General features: G+C 43.2%; 1 protein-coding gene across 1 annotated transcript in view; it reads left to right on the top strand.

Annotated features, from left to right (window-relative positions):
* MINDY4B (MINDY family member 4B) overlaps positions 1-26476 on the top strand; it is a 35598-nt gene extending 9122 nt beyond the window's left edge. The window contains exons 4-12 of the mRNA XM_039241035.1: positions 905-1024; positions 1758-1849; positions 4697-4862; positions 5418-5483; positions 9823-9893; positions 11783-11855; positions 12493-12654; positions 23626-23806; positions 26310-26476. Coding sequence (XP_039096966.1) covers positions 905-1024; positions 1758-1849; positions 4697-4862; positions 5418-5483; positions 9823-9893; positions 11783-11855; positions 12493-12654; positions 23626-23806; positions 26310-26476 — 1098 coding nt within the window. The remainder of the gene's footprint in view (positions 1-904; positions 1025-1757; positions 1850-4696; positions 4863-5417; positions 5484-9822; positions 9894-11782; positions 11856-12492; positions 12655-23625; positions 23807-26309) is intronic.
* Positions 26477-27299: the final 823 nt, after the last annotated feature.

Raw genomic sequence — 27299 nt, forward strand, 5'->3', positions numbered from 1 at the left:
TATGCCCCTGATTATGGATGGATTCCCTTTTTATTCATGTACTTGGTTTGTTTTTTTCTGGGAAGCTCTAGAAGACCCTCTCCAGTCTCAACATGCTATACAGTACCCAGGAAAACCTTAAAGATTCAGGGGCAACAGGACAGAGAATGCTTGTTTAGTATCATTTAAATCAATATTGTACTCAAGCTAGAAACCCAGAGTCCTGTCTGTTTCTCTTTCCTAGAGCAAGAGAGAAAGACTCAAAGATGGGGGCGGGGCAGGTGCTGCAGAGTCATGGATGCAGATGGATATCCCCGGATACCCATGCCATGGATCATCAGGGACAAGAGGCACAGGGGCAGAGCAGCAGCCCGTGCTAGACTGCAAGGCATAAAGGAGAGATGGCTGGCAATGGAAAAGGAGACAGACACAAGGGGCAAAAATTGGATGGGGATAACAGACTGCAAGGTTAACACACTAAGCCTTCAGGATAAAACAGTCTAAGGGTTGGGGCGCCTGGGTGGCTTAGTCGGTTAAGCGTCCGACTTTCGCTCAGGTCATGATCTCGCGGTTCGTGGGTTCGAGCCCCGCGTCGGGCTCTGTGCTGACTGCCAGCTCAGAGCCTGGAGCCTGTTTCAGTCTGTGTCTCCCTCTCTCTCTGACCCTCCCCTGCTCACGCTGTCTCTCTCCCTCCTAGAAATAAATAAAAAAAAAAAAAAAAAAAAAAAGTCTAAGGGAACCTGGTGTGAACCTTTTGCCCAAGACTTTACAATTATGAGAAAGGAATAGGGAACATGTAAACCAGGATGTACGGAGGGGACAGGCCCGCCTCCACAATTCCACCACCTTCTGTAAGATGGTGAACATGAAGAATGTGTCTAAGAAGAATTATCTTGGTTGAATCATTTCTTTCTTCTTTTCTCAGAAGTTACGGCAGAGCCTCTTTGGGAATACCATCCATGTCTTCAGCTACGACTGGAAAAAGGCCCATTTCAGGTTCCATGAGCCTTTTTCTGACCTGGCTTTCACTTTGGAAGTGGGAAAGGTAATAGTAGGCAAACATTTAAAAAAAAAAAATCCTAATCCCATACGCCCTATCCAAGTTTCCTTCCATCTTCATCCATATGAATGTATGTTTTCATTACAATCATTTGTCAAAGTATGTTTAATGTCATTTAACATTTAGCCTTAAATGATACGAGACTGTTTAAAACTACAGCTTACTGTCAGGGTTAGAGGAAAGTCTCACTCCTTCCCTGCCACCACACACCCTGCCCTCCTCCCAAATTCTAGTTTTCTGTCTCTTCCCTCCAAGTCCTAAGGCAGGAGGAGTTAGAAGTCAGGAGGAGATCCAGAGGCTTCTTTCTGGCTTGCTTACAATCTCAGTAATTCAGGTCATCAATTACCAGTCACACAGAATTTCAAGGACTAGCCAACAAGTTCTTTACATCCTGCAAACCCAACTTTGCCATGAAGCAGGAGCACAGCGGAGGTAGGGTGGAGGAGGACACACATCCCCAGGTACCGGTCTACTGGAGCTGGTCAGTGTAGACTGCTGCCTAGCCATGGCATCTGACTAAACCAATGTATACAGTACAGTGTCCCTTCCCTAAGCCAAGGCGATGCTGCATATACCAGGAGGGAAAGAGCTGCAGAGAACAGGTCACATCCATCTCCAAGAGTTCTCCTCTGTCATATTGGTCCCAAGAGGTTCCATTATGGTTGTACAGCCCGGCTCCCAGCCTCACACACCTCATTATTCATCTTCCCCATTTCAGGGAGGTGCCCGAAGCATTCAGATGGCAGTACAAGGATTCATCATCAAAGACTTGTTGTTCACAAGGAAGGGAAAGGACTGTAACTTTCACAGGTAAGAGGCCTAGAAGTACTTCTTAGACACATTCTTCATTTCACAAGAACCTTTATGTGCCCAACAGTCATTATAGAAAATCCCCTGGGTGACCTCAGGAGGGGGACTTGCCTCACGAGACGAAAATGGCTCTGCTTCTCCCAGAGGGACTCGATTTTATGACTGGGGGGACTTTCCTGGAGTCACTCTCAATGTTTGGTTGCAGGAATAATGTTGACAGTTTTTATAATCCATTGCAGAAACTTCCAGTCAGCTAAAATGATGCACCAGGTTTCAGATGGGCTTACTTGAAAATATCTGATGGGAAGCCCCAAACTAAGAATTTCAAGGAAGAACAAAAGGGGTGATTTTTTTTTTAATTTTAATGCTTTTTATTTATTTCTGAGAGAGAGAGAGAGAAAGACAGCATGAGCAGGGGAGGGTCAGAGAGAGGGAGACAGAATCTGAAACAGGCTCCAGGCTCTGAGCTAGCTGTCAGCACAGAGCCCGATGCGGGGCTTGAACCCACGATCCATGAGATCATGACCTGAGCCGAAGTCGGACGCTTATCCGACTGAGCCACCCAGGCGCCCCAAAAAGGAGTGATTTTTAAAAACCCTGATAAACGAAGGATTAATTCTCCTAACAAACGCTAACAAAGTACAGTGCTTGGCAGTTGCCTATTTAAGAAAATCAGTTCAAAGTATTTACTTAGGAGTCAACAAGTCCCTCTCATATGCAAAGCTCTATGCTTGATATTAGAAAAATATAAATAAGTAAAGGTACATATCTATCCTCAGCAGGGTAAATTATCATTCAAAACAGGAACTAAATGTATAATTTGTTCTAAGATCATGAATTGCCAGTTTCCTGAAAAGCAGAGTCAGAGATGGGAATTCTTTATGTAAGTGATTTATTAAGGGAATGCCCTGTTGGAGAGAAAAAAAATTTTTTTTTACCCTTCTAGCTTCTTTGGTTAGTCTAATAACTAACTTTACATAAGATAGATTAACAGGAGAATAACAGACACAAGCTTAATAACACGTACACGTCTTGTATACATGGGAGAGACCCAGGAAAACTGTTAATTCCCCTAAATAGCCAAAGGCGTCATGTTAACTACCATCTTTAGCTAAAGACAAAAGAAGATGCTGGGGGTGGAGAGTGAGTTTTGGGAGGTTACCAGGAAAAGCACAGTGAACAGGGTAAGATTATTATGCAGATTAAGCCTGTGCCTTCTCCACTGATGGGAATTTCTAGAGATTTAGAGCCATCCCCTTCTTCTCCCGAGGGACATACCCTTACAAATGGAAATTTCCCTTTTAATGTCTTTTACAAAAGGGTAACTCCTATTGAGTTTTTGGGCCTTCTCTTGAGTCTGTAGTTTTTAAAAAATAACCGGCTTAAAATAATCCACATGCCAATGTGGCATCTCTTAGGCTGTCAAGATTTGCTCCCCTTCAGGCCTCAGAAGAAACCTGTAAGAGTGAAGGAAAAGGAGGGAAGTAGAAACTGAAGAAGAATGTGCTTTCCAGTGATGCCCAGCCTCAGCCTGACCCCATGAGAGCTCTGAAGCCTCAGTTGTCCCGTCTTCAAAGAACAAAGCGGGGCCTTTGTACTTCCCGCCTCAGTCAGACATGGGCTTTGACCTACTCCATGAGGCCTTTCCCAGCCTTCCCAGTCCCAAGTTCCGCCTCCTTCTGTACTCTTTCTAGCACTTTGTTTTATTCTCCTCCACCTCCTCATACGAGGGTTTTGGAGTATGGGGCCCCTTGTTGCTCATTCCCGCATTGCCACAGAGCTAGCGGGACCAGAGAAATCATTGCGGAATGATTTCATTCACCCCTATCACGTGTTTCTCCACTGGGACAACAGTTGTCAGTATTTAATATTTAGGAAACGAGCAGAGTAAAGGTCTACACGTAAAGATTGGCTCCCGTTTCCTGGGAGATCCTGAAAGACTAGGATGCCTCCAGAGAGTAGAATGCTTGAGAGCAAGGAGTCAGGATCCAGCCTGCCTGATTTTAAATCACCGCTCTACCACTTTCAAGGTGAATGACGGGCGGGGGGGGAGGGGGGGGCAACTCCTCAGCCCCTCTTTCTTTCTTCGTCTTCAAAACGGCAGTAACGGAAGTATCTAACTCACAGGGTTGTTGGGGGGGGGGGGGGGGGGGAATGACGGGCGGGGGGGGGCGGGGGGGCAACTCCTCAGCCCCTCTTTCTTTCTTCGTCTTCAAAACGGCAGTAACGGAAGTATCTAACTCACAGGGTTGTTGTGAGGATTAGATGAGGTGACGTGTATGAAGTGTTTAGAGCAATGCCGGGTGAGCGTCAGCTGCAAGTGAGGCCGGGCAACATGAAGCGGGCCCCCAGTGCTGCGTGGGACAGACATGACAGGGCAGCACGGACGCAGCAAGCACATTAAAGGCAGACAAGGGCATGAGAAAAGGAAGGCACGGAGGTGCAATATAGAAAGTACGTTCGGGGGACTGGTCCGTCTGCACAATGGAAACCTGGGAGATAACACCAGAAGGACCGTCTGGGGCTGCACTTGCAAAGGGCCTGTGTTATTTGGGTCAGTCTCTGCTGGAGTGCAGGCAAGGGGACGGCGGTGGGGGCACCAGAGGAGTGATAACTCACTGGGGCTGGCTAAGATCACCAAGAGAAATAATACGCTGCTGTGAGGACGCCACTGCCAGTGACAGAATGTAGGCAAGGCCCTCTGCGACCTTCTCATGGTGTAGGGTGATGAAGGAACCAAAGAGACCCATCTGGTATTCAGAAGGGGTCTTAAAATTGGAGGCACCTCACAATCAGCTAGGTGACTGTCCCTGCCAGTGTTTTCCTACCCGACCTCCTGCATTGCAGCTTGTGTACAATCAGCAAGCGGGAGCAAGCGCAAGCCCTGGCTGCGGCACTGGCTGGCATCCTGTGGGCTTTGGGAGAAGCTGAGAAGGCCACCGTCTGTCTTGTCACTGAGGACACTTATGTCACCTCCAATCCTGACTACTGGGGAGACGATTTCACCGAGAGGGTGAGTGCACCCCTGCCAGATAAAGGGCCAGTGAAACCCGAGAGTATTCTAGACCCAACATGGAAATGAAGGTGGAGTCCCATCGATGCTCCCAGGAGGATCTGAGGTGGCCAAAGGCATCTTCCAAAGAGGTAAGCACCGAGGGTTGGAAGTGATCCAAGCAGCCTAAATGAAGAATCCTGCTGTGAATTTTTCCTTCCAGAATTTACCACGATCAAGAGTATCCCAGACCTGAAATCATTACAAAATGCATTTCTATATCCACTATCTTAAACATCGCTGAATTTTACCTATTAGGAAAAAATATGTTTATGGTTTTACTGCTCAAGATATCATATTGGTTTAAAACTAAGGACTGTGAAAGTGAGGCCGATAGCCATCCACTTTTACCATGTATGTTTTACATGGCCTTGTGTAAGATTATCTGTCAGGTTTCAGCAAAGTGACTTTGCAATGAAACAAAAAGCTCCCTTGAGGAAATAACAGTAAGTTGACATCTTATAGATGTCGCTTTCATCTTCCTTTTCATTTTTATCTTCTATTCCTGATTTATAGCTCCAGCTGTTTGAACTTCTAGAGAAAGAAGCCACTGAGAAATTCATCTATGATCATTTACAATGTGTAAGTGTTTAAGTGTTGAGATAATCCCTTTATGTTGAACTGATCTTACAGGAAATCTTCTTTCTTTTACAAAGTGTATTTCTAATGATGCTTATTAAGAAAACCAGGTCATTTTGAGAGCTAAGAAAGGGCCGAATGAGAGAAAGAGAAGCCCGCCTCTCCGTCCCCACAACCTAAAAAGAGGCCAGATCACACACAGGCCACTCACAATTGCCTCTTTATCCTTGGCTAATCAAACCCAGAGAATAATACTATAGAGGGCATATGCCAAGATTTCTTTTATGGGAAAAGAATATGTCAAAGCAGTCTTGCCTCATCTAATGGATAAAACACAAAAATGCTAGACAACTAAGGCCTTCGTCTAAATTGCCAAAATGACCGTTCGCACTGGCTCCAAGGAAATGACTTCTAGTCTGAAAAAAGTGGCCCTGTTTCACCTCTTCTATCAGCACCTTCCACACAATGTCCTCCTGGCAATAATTCTTCCCACCCTCTGAGGACAATGTTGGTGGAATATCTAAGGTGCTTTTTAAAGATTCCTTTGCAGAGAAAGGAATGAAAGCTGATTTCTAAAGAATCAGAACCCTACAAGGTAAAAGAAGAGGACAATTAGTGTATGAAGCCATACAATGGTGGATTATATAGAAGGTAGAAATATGATCCATGAAACTCACTGCTCCGTTCCTCCCAAAGGCTATAGAGGTAGGAGACTTGGGCACAAGTTCTCAGCCACACATTGGCCATACGATCTTGATTAAACGAGTTACCCCAGGTCTACCTCCCCCACCATCTCACAGGTCTGTGTGGTAGGCAGAAGAAAGCCCCCTCCCCGCCACTGCCCCACGAGGATGTCCATACCCTGCCCTATGAATTTTATGCTTCATAGCAAATGAGAATTAAGGTTGCTAAATCAGTTGACTTTACTTCATTTTTTAAATTTAAATTCGTGTTATTTAAGTATAGGTGACATACAATGTTATATTAATTTCAGGTGCACAAGATAATGTTTCAGCAACTCTGTACATTACCCAATGCTTTAAAACAGGGCATGTGTTCAGTGTTACTCAGAAGGGCCCCAAGTAGTCACAAGGGTCCTTAAGTGTGGAAGAGGAAGACAGAAGCGGAAGTCAGAGTGTATGATGTGAGAAAAGTGTCGCCTGCTGTTGCTGGCTTTGAAGACGGAAGTAAGGGGGACAGGCCACTGGAAGCTCTAACAGTCAAGGAGACAGAGCCTCTAGCAGGCCAGGTGACAGCTCCCTTATGGCTCAGTAAGATCCATTTTGGACTTTTGATCTCCAGAATTGTAAGATAATAAGTTTGTATTCTTTTTTGTTTTGTTTTTAAATTTTATGAAGTTCTAAATTTTAATTCCAGTATAGTTAACATACAGTGTTATATTAGATTCAAAATTTATATTACTTAAGGTACTAAATTTATGGCTATTTTATAATATATATTTATATTTTAATATAAATGCATAATAAACATAATATAAATTACATAGAATATAAATTTATAATAAAACCCGTATAATGGATTTTAAATACCTGACATGAAATATTAAATTAGAAGCCCTTCTCAGGGACTTTGTTGTGGGCAGAAGATGTTTAATGGGGTTACGCAGATAGAGAGGACCAAGTAAGAAATAAGCCTTCCAGCAAAAGGAGGCAAACTCTTTCCTTTCTGTCTTCTGTCTCCTCAACTCAAACCTGGGGCAAGTCTGCTTCAAAAGGAAGGCCCCCACATCTGCAAGGGATTCCTAAGTGTAGCCAGAGTTAAGAATCAGAGGATCAGAGCTGAAACTACACAGGCTTTTTCTATCAAAGGCTAAGAAGAGTCAAGCTGGAAGAAGTCATAAAGGCCCTAAGCAGAGGCTGACTGTGTGGCGTGGGTGAGCCTGATGCAAGAACTACCGTGTCAAACAGACCCATGCTGACTATTGCCATAGCCTCTATGGGAGAGTGCTGGCACCATTTCCTTAGCGTTGGGGGAACTTGATGGCATGTTCCAACAAAGGCACTTGATACTCTTCTCAAGGGCACCTCTGAGCAGGGACTGCACGTTATGATGTGCTTTGCCAAACCTTTACCACACCCACTCACTATCAAAATGCACCAGAACTATGTCCCAATCCTGTGTCCCATCTTAAGACAGAAATTCCAAGACAGAGGTCTGAGAGCTACATGTGGATAATAGTAGAGCTATTGTTATGGGTTGAATTTCATCCCCCCAAAAGATATGTTCAAGTCCTAACCCCCAGTGCCTGTGAATGGGATCTTAGTTGGAAAAGAGGTCTTTGCAAATGTTATCAAGTCAAGAAGAAGCCATGCTGGATTAGGGTCGGCCCTAATGCAGTGACTGGCCCCTTTACAAGAGGAAGGAAATTTGGACACAGACACAGTCATGTGGAGAGGACTCCATGATGTGATGTGTCCTACAAGCCAAAGCACTCCACGGATTGCCAGGACCCCCCAAAGCTAGAAGATACAAGGAAGGCTCCTTCCCTTCTGCCTTCAGGGAAAGTACGGCCATGCTCTGACACCTTGACTTCAGACATCTAGCCTCCAGAACTGTGACAGCATACATTTCTACTGTTTCAAGCAATTCACCTCAGTGGTACCTTGTTACGGCAGCCCTAGGAAACCGATACGCCTATCATATGGGATCTGCAGCATGGGTTCACACAGGGCCGTATTTTTACACATTTGACTCAGCCACTCTTCAAAAACAATCAGGAAAGTCCACATAAAAACCTGGACTTTTAGCTTTTTCCCCCCAAAATAAGAAACCCTGGCTCCACTAGACCTATATGCTGTCATGTCCTCAGTTAGCTGACATGGGGGCAGCGACTTCCATTGGACAAGTTGTGATAGGCTGAATGATGCTTTCTATCTGGAAAAGGGACTTTGAAGGTGTGATTAAGTTAAAGGCCTTGAAACAGGGAGATTATCTTGAATCTTCCTGGGGGGGGGGGTAAATTAATAATAAGAGTCTTATAAGGAAAAGGTGGATGACAGGAGAGAGAAAGCGGTGTGACAAGGGGAAGCAGAGGGAGAAGAGGGGTTGCCAGGTAGGGTCACAGTTCGGGGTCATGAACCAAGGATAAGGATGGCTTCTAGAAACTGGAAGAGGAAATGAAGAGCCTCACCCACAGAGCCTGCAGAAGAAACAGGGGCTTGCCAGCAGTTTGAATCAGATTCATGAAGTGACACCCATGTTGGGACTTCAAAGCTCCAGATGTGTAAGACAATGAATTCGTGTTGTTCTATGCCACCAAGTTTGTGGTAATTTGTTACGGCAGCAACCAGAAACAAATATACCGGTGACCCCGGTTTGCCTCAGAACCCACCTCTCCTCATTTCTCGCACTCTGTGGCATACCCATTTGGGTTCCTGTCTGATGCCCATTGCATTGGAATTTGCTCCTGCCTGAGGGTCCTGCCCCCGCCAGGTCACAGAGAGCGACGGGGACAGATTAATCCATAAAAGGGAAAGCACCTGCAAGTTAGCAGAAGCCTTCCTGATACAATGCCTTTAAAGGAGATGCTTTAACCCTGGGAACCTTGAAAGCCAGCCAAGGAGTTTCTCTTCAGCAGGCAGGAATATTCACACAAAGCTAAGACCTACTGCCTGAATGCTAGTTGGGCAATTTGGATTTGATCCTGGAGATCACAGGGCATTTCTGGAAACTCTTGAGCAGAAAAAATAGCCTTGCCAAGAAAAGAGAGAGGGGAGAAGTGCCTTAAAAAGGGACAGATAATAATTTTGCTGTGGTTCTAGCATGTTCCAAGAACTAAGGTAGGTACTGTGCATTATTTCATTTAACTTTTGCCACAAAGCTGCAATTTATCTGAAATTGCAGAAGAGGTGATTGAAACTCAAACATGTTAGTACCTAGGAGTCATGGCAGAATTCGTTTTGAACCTAGATCTGGGTAACTCCAAAGGTATTTCTAGAAAGCAATGAGGAGGGACGGATGCCCCGACCAAGGAGAGGCTGGGAAGGGGGCCAGCCAAGAGCACATCAAGGGCCTGAGCTAGGATGGATGCTGGAAAAATGGAGAGGAAAGATACACTACATCTTGGCCATGATTTGAAGACAATCATGTGATAGAAGTGGAGGAAAGAAAAATAGGTCGAAAAGCAAGAGAATGACAGTGCCAAGGGCAGACCTTGAACGAGGAAGACAAATGCATCCAAGAGTGAAGACGGCCTCGGGACGCTGTCCTATCAGCAGCTAGACAACAATCTTCTTAGGCTATAAATCCTTGAATTCATGCCTGGAGATATACATACGCACTGCTTTTAGGTAAACATGCGTTTGTTTTGTCCCCCAAATAGTTCCAAGAGGAAGGAAGCCACGGGGTCATCCTGTTTCTTTACAGCATGATCTGCTCCAGAACATTTGAAAGGTAAATTCAGCAAATATTTGCACCGGTATTTCCTATAGCTCAGCGATCCCAAAAGCAGTATACTCTTGCATCAGAAAATATCTTCATGCCCTATTGGAAACCTGAGCACAGTTTTCTCCTAGTGGATGCTCTTCTCTTGATTCTTCCTTTTCTGTAGTGTCAGTTTGGCCATATTAACGGGTGAGTGGATGTGATCGGAAAGGTTTGAATCTGCTTTTCTAGTACAGGGGTGGCTTCTTTCTACTTGTGATTATAAATACTGACAGATAAAACACCCAAACGTATTTGTATAGTTTTCATAATAAAAGTATTTTATTATTTACATGCACAATAAAATATACCCACAGGTATATATCTTGTTTCTGTGATATGCAAAGCTCCGTTCTTGGCACAGTGAAAAACACAAACGAAAGAAAAGATGGCCTGACTTCCATCAGGGTCCGGTCTGGGAAAGACAGGAGATATATAAAGAGATACTGGACATGTCACAGATGGTATATAATGTACCAAATGAGGTGCAAAGACAAGGAGTCTAGGAGATTCCAGAGGAGGAAGGGTCACCAGTAGATAGACTAATCAAGGAAGGCTTCTCAGAAGAAGTGTACTTTCTTCTGGGCTCTGAAAGGAAGATGACCTTTCAGAGAATCAGAGAGAGAGATAGAGAGTCTCTAGAAAGGAGGAGTTAAAAGCCCTGAAGCAAAAATCTCCTAACACTTGTCTTTTGCATAACATCATCCCATTTTTGTGGTCTGCATTATTATTTGCTTAACAGTTTTCTTTAAATCAACACAAATTTAAATATTAACTTCTTCCTAAACATTAATATCTGTTTAATCATGTATTTTCTGTGCTCAAGAAGAATGTGTTAAGCACATCCACTATATGGTGTTTTACATGCTTATATCTATACCACCTAAAGTGATGCCACATTTAGGACAATGCTCCCTTGAATTGTAGCTGATGCCACCAAGGCACTCACCATGCTTGACCCAAGCTTTTAGTTCTTATTCAAGAAGGGCATGACTCAAGGGGTGGCTCAGTTGGTTAAGCCTATGACTCTTGGTTTCAGCTCAGGTCATGATGTCACAGTTTGTAAGTCTGAGCTCTACATCAGGCTCTGCACTGACAATGTGGATGCCACTTGGGATTCTCTCTTTCTCCCTTTCTCTCAGCCCCTCCTGCATGCTCTCTCTCTCTCTCTCCGTCTCTGTCTCTCAAAATAAATAAATAAGCTTAAAAAGCTTAAAAATTTTTTTAAATAAAAGAAGGGCATGGCTTCAGTCCTCTGAAGAGGTTCGTTCAAGAACACATTACAGCTCATCTACCAGTACTCAGCACCTGTCCCTGGGCAAGACCAAGAGCCACATTCTGCCTGGACTTTCTATTGTCTGAGGTGGGACCCCAAGCCCTGGTCCCTGGTGAAATAGTAGAGGCAGCCTTTCTGCAGTCAAGAAATGGGCTTAACCCCCAAACTAGTATTTTCCACTTGAGCAGTCCGTTCAACTCTGTCTTGAGCTAGCGCTCTCTAAAGCGGTCATGTGTCACTACCCTAAGCCAAGTGTCCCTTGTCACTCAGAGCAAACAATTTCTCCACTGAGCCCAGCACCAACCCAGAGCACACACACCGGGATCCTAATGTGTGAGATCTGTCACTTCGCCCTTCCCCCTCACCACCTGTCAGCGGCTTCCCCCACAGTATCCACAGCTTTTCCCATCATCTCTGCAGCCTAGGTCCTAGAAGCCTTTCTGGTGATGGAAAGGTGCAAGGCACATGGGAGGGACAGGGAAGAGGCAAATCCAGTGTGGGGAGGTGGAGGGAGGAAAGGCTGCGGGTTCCTGGTGCGGTCATTGTCTCTGACCGGAGGCTGATGGCACCTTGCATTCTGCAGGCTTCAGAAGGACCTAGATGCCTCTACCACTCATCTGCTTCAACCAAGTGCTGGGGGCTTCCGGTGCAGGCAGGTAGGTTGAGAAACTTTGTCTTTCTATTATAGGATCCGAATGAGACTTTTTTTTTTTTTCAATTAAGCATGTTCTCTCCTGTAGTGGAGAGTGGTTGAGTTATATGAAAGGCTGAGAAGATGCTAACATGAGTTTGTTAACAGAGTCTATGTTTCCATTTCCATTACAGTCTTTCCAGTTTCCCTCTGAGCCCCACATTCCTGATGTTCTACAGACCTGTCAGGAAATATCTTGACAGGACCCACCAGGAATCCCTAATCATGGAAAGAAAAGTACTATAAAAACATCTTAGCTTATTGCTTCTTAAATCACAATGATGGAAACCAGAGTTTATAAGAAATGTAAAGGGAGGGAGGGCAGTCAGATCTAAGTGGGGCACATGGGGAGTTACGTTGCACGGCTCCAGAAACAAAGTCAATACACTCTGTTTCAACCCTACCAAACGTTGACAACATGTTTTTCGTGAATTACGTATTATGTGATTTCATTCTTTTAAGTAAAACCGGTGATTTTTCAGTGAATAATTAAAAGAAAAAAAGAAATTAAGTCCTTTTGTCATTGCTACCCTAAAATATAAGTATTTGTAAAATTTGTAAATTTGTAAAATTTGTAAAATTTGTAAAAATGTGTTGTCTAGGCAGTTTTGAACATGATTTTAACTGGAAGAGCAAGTCCAAACGTCTTTAATGGCTGTCAGAAAGGAAAGAGTCAAGAAATAATACATGGGGTCCTGACCCGCAGCGATGTCGGATATTTGCGATGGGGTAAGGATACCTCAGAGGGTGACAGGCTTTCACAGGTGAGTGTGTTTTGATTCTCAACCACACAACCAGAGTGTCAATATTTTGTCAATATTTTTAGGGTCGATTTTAAGGCAATGAAAATCTGAGCTAACTTTGCCCACCCACCATATACATGTACACAGAATGACTTTCAGAGTCTAAATGTAAATATCTAAGTTTGCTGTACTTGCATCATATTTTATTTTATATATTTTATGCATATAGAGGACAGGTCAGATCATATAAGTAATATGCAAATAATTTTTTGAAAAACAGTACTTGAAATAAAAAGGGAGAAAGGGAAAGTCCCCTTTATCCCCACCCAGCTTCAGGCCTCCTTCTCAGAAATCAATACTGTCAGTAGCTGGTGGGTATCTTCCTAATCCTGCATTTATGCAAATGAATGCATATTTTCTATATATTGCTTAAAGCTTTAAAAAAAAAAAACACTGGGGTAAAAAAAGGGGCTCCCCCTCAGGAAACTTCTCAAAAAAAGATTGCCAACTCAGGGGATTGACAATCTCTAACAATCAGAAAGTAGAATGTGCTGTTGAAAAACATAGTCAGAGAATTAAGATGTGATTCTGTAAAAACAAACAGGAGAGAGGGGGAGAAAGCAAATATACTCACCCCAAACCACAAATCAGAGATGCTTCTGTGATATTTTCGCAAAGATCTTCATCCTAAAGCCCAGAGAAGGCAACGCAGGTGCTGTGAAAAGCACCACTTCTCTGGAGCGGCCATGAAATTAACTAGGATGTAATCCAATACGACAGTGACAAACGTCCCCCAACCTCTCCCAATCACCAGCACTGAACGAGGGCCCTGCTGCTCAGTGCCTGTCTGTCCTGCACTCTCCCAGGTCAACTCAAAATCTCTTTTGTGTGCACAGGACTCCACGCTTTATAAGATCCTTTTATATCCAAGCTTCACTCGTCTTTCCTGCTACTGTTGGCTCCAGCTGCAATGCCTTATTCATGAAATCCACATCTCGTTACACCTACAAAATCATGTGTCTGATGGCATCAGAAAAAGTAGAGTTTGACCATAGCAGAATTAAGTACATTTTGTATACAGGCGTGCTTAAAAGTTTGCTTATTATTCCTTGAGCTTGAAATCTAGGCCCAGCATAGAAAAAGGAGAAGTGACAGATAAGCTAAAAGTAAAAGAAATGAACCCAATCCCATCACCCAGGGGTCAGTCCTTTCAGAAACGCTTCCTTCTCTTTTTCTTTCTTATATAAATATGTTCTATCCTACTCTTCTGAAATCTGCTTTTCTCATTTAACACAGATATCTGTACAGTCAATGAATGTATGCCCTTCATTATATTTAATGGATGCAGAGAGAGTTCTACCATATGAATGTGAGAGGCCATACTTTGAATATACCCTGGACAGAGATGGGATTTGTTATTGTTATAAAACCCTAATCACTCAGTCCCAGATAATCTAGAAGTTCCTCTTAGAATTTGATGCATATAATAAATAGAAAAACTAAGCCACAAATAAGGGACTTGCAGATTTCATTTTATGTATATTTCTTCTTTTTCAACCACACATGGTCCCTTGATGTCCATGGTCAAGCACTCTGTACCCGTCCTAGCCTGAGAAGATGCCAAGACTTAGTTTGGAGGAAAATGGAGGGGTATATGGGGGCACGTTTTAAGGAATGGGGGCACAAACACCACAACAGTAATTTTACTGCTTTGTCTACTATTACAAAGCTTTTCCTGCTATTTCACTATATTCTCCTGATAAACTACAAGATTTAAAACAGTGTTTCTCACATTACAGTCCTTTGAGTAGGTAATTCACAGCTTTGTCATATTTCCACACCTGCTCCACACTCTGCTATTACTTGATTAATATTTTTCTTTAAATCAACTCATGTAAAAAATTTAAATGTTACCTTTTCTGCAGCAAGGTTATACAAGCACGGACTTGACATATGATTTTTTTTCAACATATATTTAAATAAATATTTTTAAAAAATATTTTTTAACATTTATTTATTTGTTTTTAAATACTTTTAAAATTTAATTTTGAAAGAGAGAGACAGAATGTGAGCAGAGGAAGGGCAGAAAGAGATGGAAACACAGAATCTGAAGGAGGCTCCAGGCTCAGAGCTGTCAGCACAGAGACCGATGTGGGGCCCAAACTCACAAACTGTGAGATCATGACCTGAGCTGAAGTCAGCCGCTTAATCAATTGAGCCACCCAGGAGCCCCAATAAATAAATGTGTATTTGTGTGTGTGTGTGTGTGTGTGTGTGTGTGTGTGTGTGTGTGTGTGAGAGAGAGAGAGAGAGAAAGAGAGAGAGAGAGAGAGAGAGAGAGAGAAACACACACAGAGAGAAAGAGAGAGAAAGAGAGAGAGACAGAGAGAGAGAGAGAAAGCATGAGCGGGGAGGGGCAGAGAGAGAGGAGGATACAGGATACAGGAGCCCAAGCAGGCTCTGCTTTGACAGCAGGGAGCCGATGAGGGGCTTGAACCCATGAACTGTGAGATCATAACCTGAGCCGATTGGACGCTTAACCTACTGAGCCACCCAGCACCCCAAGATGTTTTGTTTTAAAGCTCATCCCTGTGCCACTAACTCTCCTGCCACAGGCCACCAATCGGCACTTTGTGCCACACTTTGCAAACCTAGTATAAAAGTGAAGGAGTTTCTGTAGCATGTAGGAAACAGTCCCGACTGGAAAACCAGGAGACTGTCTTGGAGGCTCTGCTCTGCTACTCACAGGGGTGTTGCTTGGACCAGTCACTTAACCTCTCTAAGCCCGTTTCCTCATATCACACTAGAGTCCCGACACCTGCTCTGCAACCACAGGCTGACATGGAGAGCAAACAAAATCACGAATGCCAAAGCCTGTTGGAAAGGCAAAATGGCATACACGCATAGAAATTAATAATAGGCGATAAATGATACCTATAGTGCTTTATTTGGCCGCATTCACTCATCATCTCCTTATTGTGAAGCTCTGTGTCCAAATACAGTGATGAGTCCTATGCATGCCAGTACCTATACATACACTGATTACTTGGGGAAGGATATAGGCAATAAATGCTAGAGAACAGTGATCTCAACACTGGCTGCACATTGAAATCACCTAGAGAGTTTGGTTTTTTAACCGACTTTATTTTTTTGAGCAATTTTTTTTCTCAACAGAATTAAATGGAAGGTACAGAAATTTCCCATATGCTCCCCGCCCCCACACATGGATAGCCTCCCCCAGTGTCAACATCCCTCACCAGAACGGCATATTTGTTACAACGGGTGAGCCTACACTGACACATCATAATTATCCAAAATCCACAGGTTACATTACGTTACAATCTTGGTGTTGTCCAATGTATGGATTTGGACAAGTGTATAATGACATGTGTCCACCATTATAGCATGATACAGAGCAGTTTCCTGCCCTTAAAAATTCTTCGTGCTCCAACTAGTCATCCCTCCTTCCCCCGGCCCCTAACAATAACTGATCTTTTTACTGTGTCTATAGTTGTACCTTTTCCAGAAAGTCATATGGTTGGAATCATACAGTATGTAGCCTTTTCAGATTGGCTTCTTTCATGTAACAATATATAAGTTTAAGGTTCTTCCATGTCTTTTCACGCCTCAATTGCTCATTTCTTCATAGTGCTGGATAGTATTCCGCTGGAAGACTAAATAATATTTCATTGACTGATAATATTCCATTGATGTGCCACAGTTTATTTATCCATTCACCTACAAAAGACATGTTGGTTGCTTCCAAGTTTTGGCAATTATGGATAAAGCTGCTGTAAACATCCATGTGCAGGTTTTTATGTGGACCTAAGTTTTCAACATCTTTAGATAGATACTAGGGAGCTTAATTGCTGGATATAGGATACGAGTGTTTAGTTTGGGGGGCACCTGGGTGGCTCAGTCAGTTAAGCATCTGATTCTTGATTTTGGCTCAGGTCATGATCCCACGGTTCATGGGTTCCGGCCCCATACCAGGCTCTGTGCTGACAGCATGGAGCCTGCTTGGAATTCTCTCCTCCACCCTCTCTGTCCCTCCCCTGCTCACACTTGTGTGTGCATGCACGTGCATGCTTTCTCTCTCAAAATGAATAAACTTAAAAAAGTAAAAGAGCGTTTAGCTTTGTAAGAAACTGGCAAACTGTCTTCCAAAGTAACTAGACATTCTTGTGTTCCCACCAGCAGTGAGTGAGTCCTTGCTGCCCCACATCCTCTCCAGCCTTTGGTGCTGCCAGTGTTCTGGGTTTAGGCCATTCTCATAGATGTGTAGTCATATTTCACTGTTGTTTCCATTTTCATTTCCCTGTCATTGCCGTCTGTATATTTTGTTTGGCAAAGTGTCTGTTAAACTCTTTGGCCCACTTGGAGGGCTTTTCAAACTACCACTGCCCAGGTCATCCCCCAAAACAGTATCAGGGTCCTGTGTATAGGAGCCGTGTAGACACACAGGGCCCACATTCAGAAGGCCTTGCCCTTGGTTGAATGCTTTGCTGTCGCCACCTTAAAATCACTAATTTTTGAAGAAGGGTCCCTGTGTTTTCATTTTGTACAGGGCCACAATCGCATAACCAGTCCTAGCCAATGACCTTGCTCTGTTTGGTTGAGAGAGGATCTGAGCACTGGAATTTTTAAAGCCCACAAGTGATTCTGATGTGCAGCCGGGTTTAGAGACCTCTGTTCTAGAGCAGGGTGGCAAAGCCTCCACACTGACATTTTAGACCGGATAATTTCTTTGTGGCGGGGGCTGGCCTGTGCATTATGGGCTGTCTAGCAGCGTCCCTGGCCTGTGCCCACTGGATGCCAGTAGCTCTGCCTTTCAATGTGACAACCAAAAAGGTCTCCAGACATTGCCCAATATTCTCTGGGGGAAGAAATTGCCCTGGTTGAACTGATGCTTTAAAGGAAGCAGAGGGGGCGGGTGGGGGGGGATCTCATTAGACATGACTGATTAAATCCATGTGTATAGACTTGGAAAACTAGCTCTTGCAAAGAGTGTCTTCTTTCAATTGGTATCAGAAAGGTTGACAGGTTTCTGCTCCTTTAAACATCTGCAAGGCTTCGGGGACACATCTCAGACCTTATCTTAAATTAAAATTAAATGGATGTTTGCTAAATAGCTGCTCAGTTGCTCTGAGAAAAAGGACTATATCAAAAAGTATGCCACAAAAAGACAGAGAGAACGAGAGAAAGAGAGTGTGTGCCTCAGAGTGAAGAATTTACAAAGATCCAGCACTGCCTACCATTTTCTCTGGATCCTATTTCTTTCTATACAAGTTGGCTCAGCTGCTAAATCATGCTCTAAAGAAAATTACCTGCAGAGCCTAAAATATCCTCCAATAATAAAGTGGATGTTTGCAGAGGCCTAAAGTAAGTCAAAAGGCCAAGGCTGAAGGTAAAAAATAAAGAGTTTTCCTGCTGAGAAGAGGGCAAAATGTACCAACAACACAGGACCACCATCCAAATCTTTGCTCACAAACTAGAAATCAGGGCAAAGCAGAGGAACTGCGCAGGTTAGCTTTAAAATCTACATAGGAATCAAATCGACAGTGCTTCTATCTTTTTGAAAGTGACTCATGTGACTTTTCATCCTTCCTTCTTGGACTCAGTGTTCTCTCTCCAGGGAGACTCCTATGATCCTGCCCTCCGTGAAAATTGCCTGCAAATGTGCCCTAATGGCTTGAAACCCTGAGGATGTTTATTATGTTGTCTCTGTCATGCACTTGGAGTTTGGGTTCAGAACAAATGTATGAAAGAGCAAATCCTGCCTGGTAGTTACTTTTCTTACTTGAACTGCTGAGATATATGACTTTATTAGATATATACACATATGTATACAAAGTTTTTTGAATCAGAAGGCGCTTTTTAAAAATTCTTTCTATACCAGCTCATTATTTGGGGATAAAAGCAATCCATAACTCATCATATTATTAAAACAATTATATATATATACACATGTCTACAGCCTCTTGTATAGAGCACACACTAGGCACTAGGCTCTTTCTGAGCCACTGCAATGATACTTTTTTCATTTAATCCTCACTACTCCTCAAAGGTATAAGTGTTAGTTTTAGTCCAGCGTCTGTAGTTTGACCATTCATTTTAAATAGAAAATCTGGGCTGAGAAAGGCATAGGAACTTGCCCACGGCCACTTGCTGGGTGTCAGGGCCGGTGTCAGGATGCCAGAGCTATCTTCCTCAAAGCCCACACTCTGCGTGCTGGGTCATGCTACCTCTCGTTATCATCTTCTCTCGTCTTCTGATAGAGTGATAAGTACAAAATGCCAGTTATTAGAATTATATTCTATCACAAGTGCTTTTGTAATCTATTGTATCTACACAGGCAGTAGATTTAGGTGTACGATATCACCTGTAATGTCTATCATGGGTACACTGATGTCAGCCTCTAACATTTAGATGGTGGCAAAACCACAGATAGGGTTTAGAAGGCAGGACTCAACAAGCTAGAGCTTTTTACATTGACTTCTAGGTTCAAGCACTTATTTAGGTTGATTGTGCGCTACATGTACATAGGGCACAGTCTGAAAAGTATCTGCTCCCTTTCACCTGCTGGTTTGGAGGACCAAGGCTGTCAAGCATACATCCCAAAGGACAAGCTCGGCGGAACTCAGAGACGTGCTAACCAAAGGACCCCACGTAACTGCCGTGTAACCAGGAGTCTAATAGTTCAGAGTCTTCTGTCATAGACCTGAACAAAAGTCTGCTCAAGAAAGAACTAGCTGTGGTTCTAGAACAGTGCTCTCTGTATCACTGGCTTGATGACCCCCATAGCCACTCGCCTTCTTTCTGCTCTGAGTAGGGTCACTCTTCCACAGAGGATTCATGAACATGCCAACTGGGTACATCAGCACTTTATGGGCATTTAGGGGCTCCTGCCTAGGCTGTGTGCTGCCTATCAGCAGATTGTATGTATTTACTCATCATGAAAATCTACTGTAAGAAAGGTTTCCGAGTTCAAAAGAAAACCAGCATGCTAACAGATTGTGCTGTCCGGGTGAAGCCCATCCTGTAAATGCTGTGTCTATCTTCCTAAAGTAAATCTCTTCTTACTCTGGGAAATTGCAGAGACTGCAAAAACACACGTCTTTCAGTCCCAATGTCACAGCCCAGTGGGTGAGATTAAAAAAAAAAAAGCAAAAAACAAAAAAACGGAGTTCTCATTAGATGACATGGCAAGGCCCTCCCAGAGTCCACCAGACTGACAGTTCCCGCGGAACGCAGCCAGCTACCTACAAGATGAGGCACTATTTTGAAGCCTCCCGTCACTTTTCTATTTGAAGGTACAGGTTTGAGTGTGAGGTTCCAATACCTAAGTGAGAACATAAAGCAGTTTGAGTCTAACACCATCTGGAAAGCCTTAGGACGCTCGCATTAACTTCGCACCTGCCACGGAGAAGAAAAATCAACTCTGATTTTTAGAAGGGACTGAAGCCATTCAGGTCTTGCTGGAATTACTCCCCCTGGCAGCCCTGGCAGAGCGCACCACCATCCCAGCCGTCGCCTCTTTCCTCTTGAAATTTCCCTTTAAAGGGACTGGTAGGAAGAAATCTAACTGCGAAAGTACCACGTGAAGCTCCGCCCACCACGTAAAGTTCCGCCCACCATACGAAGCTCCACCCATGGCCCTCTGGCACAAATTTGCTGAGGGGCACCCTGCAAACACGACAACATCCCTGCGAGCTCGCTGAGGGAAGTTACATCAACTTTGTGTTCCAGGTGCAGAGACGAGCACCAGACCACTCACAGTTATACACACGAATCTTCACCACGTATCAGGGCAGAAAGCACAAATTTCCAACACCCTCCTCCCATTCCAATTACCAGACTGGACCCTTGGGACTCCCAATACCAAGCTCATTATGCAAAGGCACACTGTAAGCACTATTGTTCTAGATGGCATAAAAAAAGAATTACATGGATTCAATCCTTGCGCTGTAGTGTTTGGAATGTGTCCATCCTTCGTCCTGTCCTTGTAATTTTACACTGGCTTAAATGATACATGTTAGGAAAGGCTTCATTGCTGCAGGTAATGCTAAACTCACTGGGCTTATTATACAATGAGTGAACTTAAGGAGTAAGGTATTTTATTTATAGCACTACTGTATCACAAGTTAATTTCCTTTTTACCATAGCAACATGAGGCAACGTGCACAAATTCTGCATTTGGGGAATCTCACCAATAAAACAGATTTAGAATGCTGCTTTGGAGGGTAGGGATTAGCTGATAAACTGTCTAACCAAAAGCAATACAAATTCTTAACTGAAAGTTCCAGTCAAACACATGATGTGGTGTGCTAGGAAAAGAAGGGCATAGGGGCACCTGGGTGGCTCAATCGGTTGAGCGTCTGACTTCGGCTCAGGTCATGATCTCACAGTTGGTGGGTTCGAGCTCTGACATGGGGCTCTGTGCTGATAGCTCGGAGCCTGGAGCCTGCTTTGGATTCTGTGTCTCCCTTTCTCTCTGCCCCTTTTCAGCTCATGCTCTTTCTTTCTCTCAAAAATAAATAAGCTTTAAAAAAAGAAAAGAAGGTGATATAATATTTGGCTGGATTCAATCAGGAGGTGCTTTGTTTTGTTTTTGCAGGACTCACCTTTTTTTTTAAAGTTTATATATTCATTTTGAGGGGAAGGGGGTAGCAGAGAGAGAGGGAAAAGGAGAATACCAAGCAGGCTCTGCACGGTCAGCGCAGAGCCCAGTGCAGGCCTCAAACTCACAGAACGTGAGATCATGACCTAGGATCACATCAAGAGTTAGACACTTAACTGACTGAGCCACCCAGGCGCCCCTACAGGACTCATTTTAAACCAGGTGTGTTCTCAGCTGTAATCTTAAGGCTTGCCTCTTAGGGTTAATGCCCACACTGCCTCGACAGTCATGCATGACATTTTCCTTTTCACCAGAATCTCTCAAGGCAAGTGAGGCCTCTGCTTGCTCAGTGTGGAGTCTCTGTATGGTTACTTTGGGGGCTGGAGACTGTTATATTTATAACTACCTCATTTTCCTCCTACTCTAATAAAATCTTGAGTAGCTTTGAGTTCAGAAAAGAAAACGGTTGCACTGTTGCATAAAGTAACAGTAGTGTGCTGTCAGCATTTGCTGAGTGTCACCTGAGTGCCCGGTGACTTTTGCCTACAAAACTTACAATACTGGAGTTACAAAAACTCTAATATCTATCATGCATGTCTATATTCTATTACCTCCACCTAGATACAATTTACAGGAACTTTCACTGGGTGAAAATCAGCCACAATCCAATTCTTTTGACTTTCAAAATAAGTGACATTTTATTCTAAATAGGTCTCAATTTCCCAATTAGTTTATTCAAGTTTTCGAAGCTTAATACTTCCATGTCCTGCAGATCATACTTTGATTCCATACAGCCTGAGTACCTAAAGGACCAGGCAAGAAGCCCTAAGAAAGAAACTGCTTCTTTCACAACTAATGAATGGTTACAATGTTATTTGCAACTTGTGGGTGGATTCTTGGAACATAAACACATTCGGCTGCTTCAATGGCACATCCTCTGTGTTTTATTTCCAATGTAGCCAGTGAGCGACTTGCCCATTTGATATGTGAGATCCTCATATTATACTCAGCCCAGAGGGGCTAATTCTATGAGAGGAGATAAGCAAATCCGGCACCTACAATGACCATGTCCAAAATGGGGTGCTAGGTTTGCAACCCTTTTTAACATCATTAACTAAAACTGAGCTCATGTCTTTGAAACACAGTAACATAATTTTTCTATGGTAGCTAAAAGGGAAAATCTTAAAGACAAAGCATCTCTGATTCACCCACTCACCCACAACTGAAGAATTTAAACTAAAGCAAAATGAAGAGATCTGAATAGAACTATTGAGAAATCAAAATGTCAAGTTATTAGCCTTTAATACTTGGGTTTACGAAACGTGATAATTTTCCAAAGCTGGGTTTTCCATAAAACAGATTCTGTTCCTGAACACACACTCAAAGGACTGAGAAGGAAAGAAACAGAATTGGATCCTTCCATTATGGGAAGACACACAAGGCTGAAGGTCCATAGCTTTCCCTGGCATCACATGAAAATGATGTTTTTTTTTTTTTTTTCCATGTAGCTCAGGCTTATTTCTCTAAGTAGAAAAAAAAAGCTTTTAACGTTAATGAACTTTAATGGCAATCTTTAAAAAAATATGTGCTTTCTTGCCTCTTTATATAAAATGGTTGATATCGTCAATAGAGATGCACTATAACATCACGCTACCCTCGGGGGGTGGGGGGTTATGCCTGTCAGAGTAGTACTTTTGTCCATTTAATTCACTAGCTGCCGAATTGACAGTTGCCTGGAAAAACTAGATAAACTAGTTAAAAGAGTACATTTAATATTATTATTGTGATGCTAAACTAGCATAATCAGCTCTAAGTATATCTTCACATTTGATCTACGTGTTAACATGTAGATATTTGTATATATGCATGAGTGTGTGTGTGTGTATTCCCCTCATTTCCCTGAAGCTCCTTCCTATATTCAAAATATTCTATTTTTCTGTATGCTAAATATTTTCTTTTTCCTATATTCTAAATGATTAGTGTTTCCAAAAGTCTGACCACCTGCTAAATGAAATATCGTCCTATCTGGGGCATTGGAGCAGATACACCAGTCAATGACAAAGACAGATTGAAGGCCCCTTATCCCACCCAGACACTTATAATTCAGTGTATGTGTTCCCGATTTAACTTCAAAATCAAACTGAGGCAGTTCTGTGTCCTCCAGGAGGCCACCCAAAACTGCGAGGTGACCGCCCCACCACACCATTCATACATGTAAATTCGTTCCTGAGGAAGCCTTCACTTCAAGCCTTACTGCACGCAGAGTGCCCTGCGCAAAGCCTCGGAGCTTTCTTGATCATGATGATGGATCAGCATCTGCCGCGATGTGACAAAATCTATATATTCATCCGCATTCCCCTCTTCCCTTGCAGGTGGGCAGCAGACTAAAGACTCCCAAATTACCTATTTGGCTATGCAACATCAATGGAAATTCCAGTGTCCTTTTTAGCACCAACAGGCAGCTCTTATCAGACTGGAAAGTGGAGCGTCGCTTTGATCTGTATTTTTACAGCGGCCAGCCCCCACAGAACACCCCTGTGCATCTTACAGTAGGTGAGCCTGTCAGACTCCAAGTGCCGAGTGCTTAGTGCGCTCAGAAAGACGCGGCCGCCAATGCTTCCCGGCTGTGCAGATACTCACAATGGCTTTGCACAAAAACGTTTAGGCTTGATTTCCGAAGTGAAACCTATGCATGAGTCCCACAGGCCTCAACCCAAGCTCTGCAACCTGGGAATTCTAAAGCTGCTGTAGAAGAGCCGGGGGTTAGACAAAGCACAGAGGAACAAATCAGTTTTAGGTGAGAGAAAAAACAAAAAGGGAAGAACCAAATTTCCAAAAGGCCCTTTCTAGGAACTTTTTGTCTGTGAGCCTAAGGCATTTAATACCTGAGGAAAGAACTGGAAAACCAGAGGGATTAGGGCAGAGGGTGTGTTCCATTTGGTCAATTCTGTCCTACAACGGATCGGATGATATCCAGTGTCCGAAGTAAGTTTCTGCTGAGGTTAGTTCAGAAAGCATATATGGGGCTCTACGAAGTGCCAGGCATGTGACAGACACTAGGAGAGCAACAGTAACTAAGGCACAGCCCCTGTAGAACTTGAGGTTCCACGCCAATGGAAGAAAGAAGCAGACAACCACACGGGTCATTTCATTCCAATTACAGCCATTCCTTTAAACTTTTAAGGAGGGGCGCCTGGGTGGCTCAGTCAGTTAAGCATCTGACTTCAGCTCAGGTCATAATCTCACGGTTCATGAGTTTGAGCCCCGAGTTGGGCTCTGTGCTGATGGCTCAGAGCCTGGAGCCTGCTTCAGATTCTGTGTCTCTTTCTCTCTCTCTCTCTTCCCTCCCCTGCTCACATTCTATATCTCTCTCTCAAAAATAAACATTAAAAAATTTTTTTAACTCCTAAGGAAAAAGACGAAATTTAATGTCTTTAAGCATTGGCCCTTTGGACAAAGAAATAAACAGGATAAGACTGGGAGTCTGCACTGGGCACCTTGGTTTTACTGGTGGCGGCTTGTTGGTTTGATGTTGGACTCTTGGCATTTAGCATCATAGGCATGGCATTAAGCAACTTTTCATTATGGTGAAATCTGGAAAGGTATCTTAGTGAATGTTTTATCTGTACAGCTCCTAATTATGTAATTATGAGAAATATATACTAGCCCACTTAATTTAGGGAGACACTGACAATACATTCCTTAAAATATATTATCATTTTGGGGTGCCTGGGTGGCTCATTCTATTAGGCACCCAAGTCTTTATCTCAGCTCAGGTCTTGATCTCAGGGTCATAAGTTCAAGCTCCACATTGGGCTCCACGCTGGGTATGGAGCCTACTAAAAAAAATGTTTATTAAAAAAATATATACGTATTTATTTATTTTTGAGAGAGAGAGAGAGAGAGAGAGCAGGGAAGGGGCAGAGAGAAAGGGAGAAAGGGAGAGAGAGAATCCCTAACAGGCTACTGTTAGTGCAGAGCTTGACATGGGGCTTAAACTTGTGGACCATGAGATCATGATCTGAGCCAAAATCAAGAGTCAGACATTTAACTGACTGAGCCACCCAGGTGGCCCTCAAAAAATATTTTTAAATATATATTTATATTTAAATATATATTTAATATATATATCATGAAACCTTGGTTTGTGAGCATAATTCATTCTGGAAACAGGCTTGTAATCCAAACCACCTGCACATCAAAGAGAATTTCAGGAACCACTGGCTCAGTTGTGACCATATGACGTTCGGCATCACGTACTACTCCTATTGCAAAATATCACTCGCTTATCAAGTTAAAATTTATTAGAAATGTTTGCTCATCTTGCACAACAATCGCAGGATAAGTTACTCCCAATCCAAGATTTTACTGTATACTATTGTTTCTACTTTACTCTCTACTTTGAGGAAAGCATTATTTTTGTATCAACTCACATGCATCACAAGCATTCTCATCTGGGCACTGTTTTGGAAGCTTTACAGGTAATCCCATTTTGTTCCCCCAAATGTCATATGAGGTAGATACTAGGATATCTATTTTCACATAGAAGAAACCGAGGCAGCCAATAAATACTCAGTGAATAAATGAGGCTGCGAGATGTCCAGTACCTTCTCAAATGTCATATAGACAAAGCTGGCCCTTGAACCCACTTCTTGACTACCTCACTATACTACCCCACCCTTCACCTAAAAATGTAAACGTATTCTTAGAAGCACTGAGAAGTGAGGGGCCCTCCTTTTCGTGGTTTTCCTGACAACATGCTGTGACCTCCATCTGGCTCTATGGGTCACCTCATGGTGCTGGAATGTACATCACATGACTTATCAATATTCATGTTCCAAAATAACACAACCACCCATGTTACCAGGCATGTTGTTTGCTATGGGGCATTTTTACATGCCATCTACTGGGCTCCCCCTTGGTTCAACCAGTTGTAGGAACACAGCTTCCTAATAAGCCCCATTCCTGTCCTCCCATCCCATTTTCCTTCCTTCCTGGCTTCCTCTGGAATGGTGTGGAGAGGCTACGGCCTAAATGCCGGCTGTTCCTCACCCAGATACTCATTCCCATCACTGGGAAAGAAACCAACACGAAGATGGACACGTAGCAGGAAGATGGTTTTCTCCAGTGGAGATGGTAATCAGAACCAAGTGGAGAGAAGCCACCATCAACTGGAATGGAACCAATTCCTTTTTCTCAAGAGAAAGCCAGTATGTGCAATGATGTCTGAGGTGTCAGAGCTGTGGCATACAGCATACGGGGGAAGACCATTGCCTTCTATGGTCCTCGTTCATGGAACCCCACGGAAGAAGCCCATCAGCAACTTTTTCTCTCTTTTTTTCTTGTTTTGTGTCTCTATTAAATAAATCCTCTGCGGGTGTTGTCAGTGCTATAGAGCCACAGGGTCTGTGAGGTGTCTTCTCCACACTTGCATAGACGAGCTCCTTCATTTTCTTCAATAGACCAAATGAAGTGTCTTTCCTCCATGTTATTTTCAAACCAGCCTTTTCTTGGTGTGATTCTCCCTGAGGGCTATGGAAGCAGGCAGCTAGCTTTCATTTGTGGATGAAGTCATCAGTAGTGCATCATCAGGTTTTTAGTTATGGCAAGAACTCAAGCCTTACCAAAGACTTCCTGGTATGGAGAGCATTCCTTTCCAAGGTTATATTTCACATGCCCACATTAGCAAGTCCTGGTCATTAAAATAGTAAATGGGATTTTTCGGGCTTGAAGTGAGGCCTATTCCTGGTAGTCTGACAGCTACAGCAGTTGACTTACTGGTTCAAGCAGTCAAGTCAAACACACAGAAGGAGACATTCTTTTTTACCAATGCTATGCTTGTTTCTTTTCTTTAAAAGCTAAATATAAATACATAGACAGACAAATAGATAAACTGAGAAAGGAGCCTTATTCCTAGATAAAATATAATTATATATAAAAATAGAATCTTTTCTTATGTCATCGTTAGAAGGGGAAAACAATCCTTTTTAGAATATGATCTTTCTCTGTCCTGTTGAATGCCTGCACTTTTTCGGAAGAATTACAC

The sequence above is a fragment of the Hyaena hyaena genome, unplaced genomic scaffold (assembly GCF_003009895.1).
Source record: "Hyaena hyaena isolate Hyena2069 unplaced genomic scaffold, ASM300989v1 scaffold_186, whole genome shotgun sequence".
NCBI lineage: Eukaryota > Metazoa > Chordata > Mammalia > Carnivora > Hyaenidae > Hyaena > Hyaena hyaena.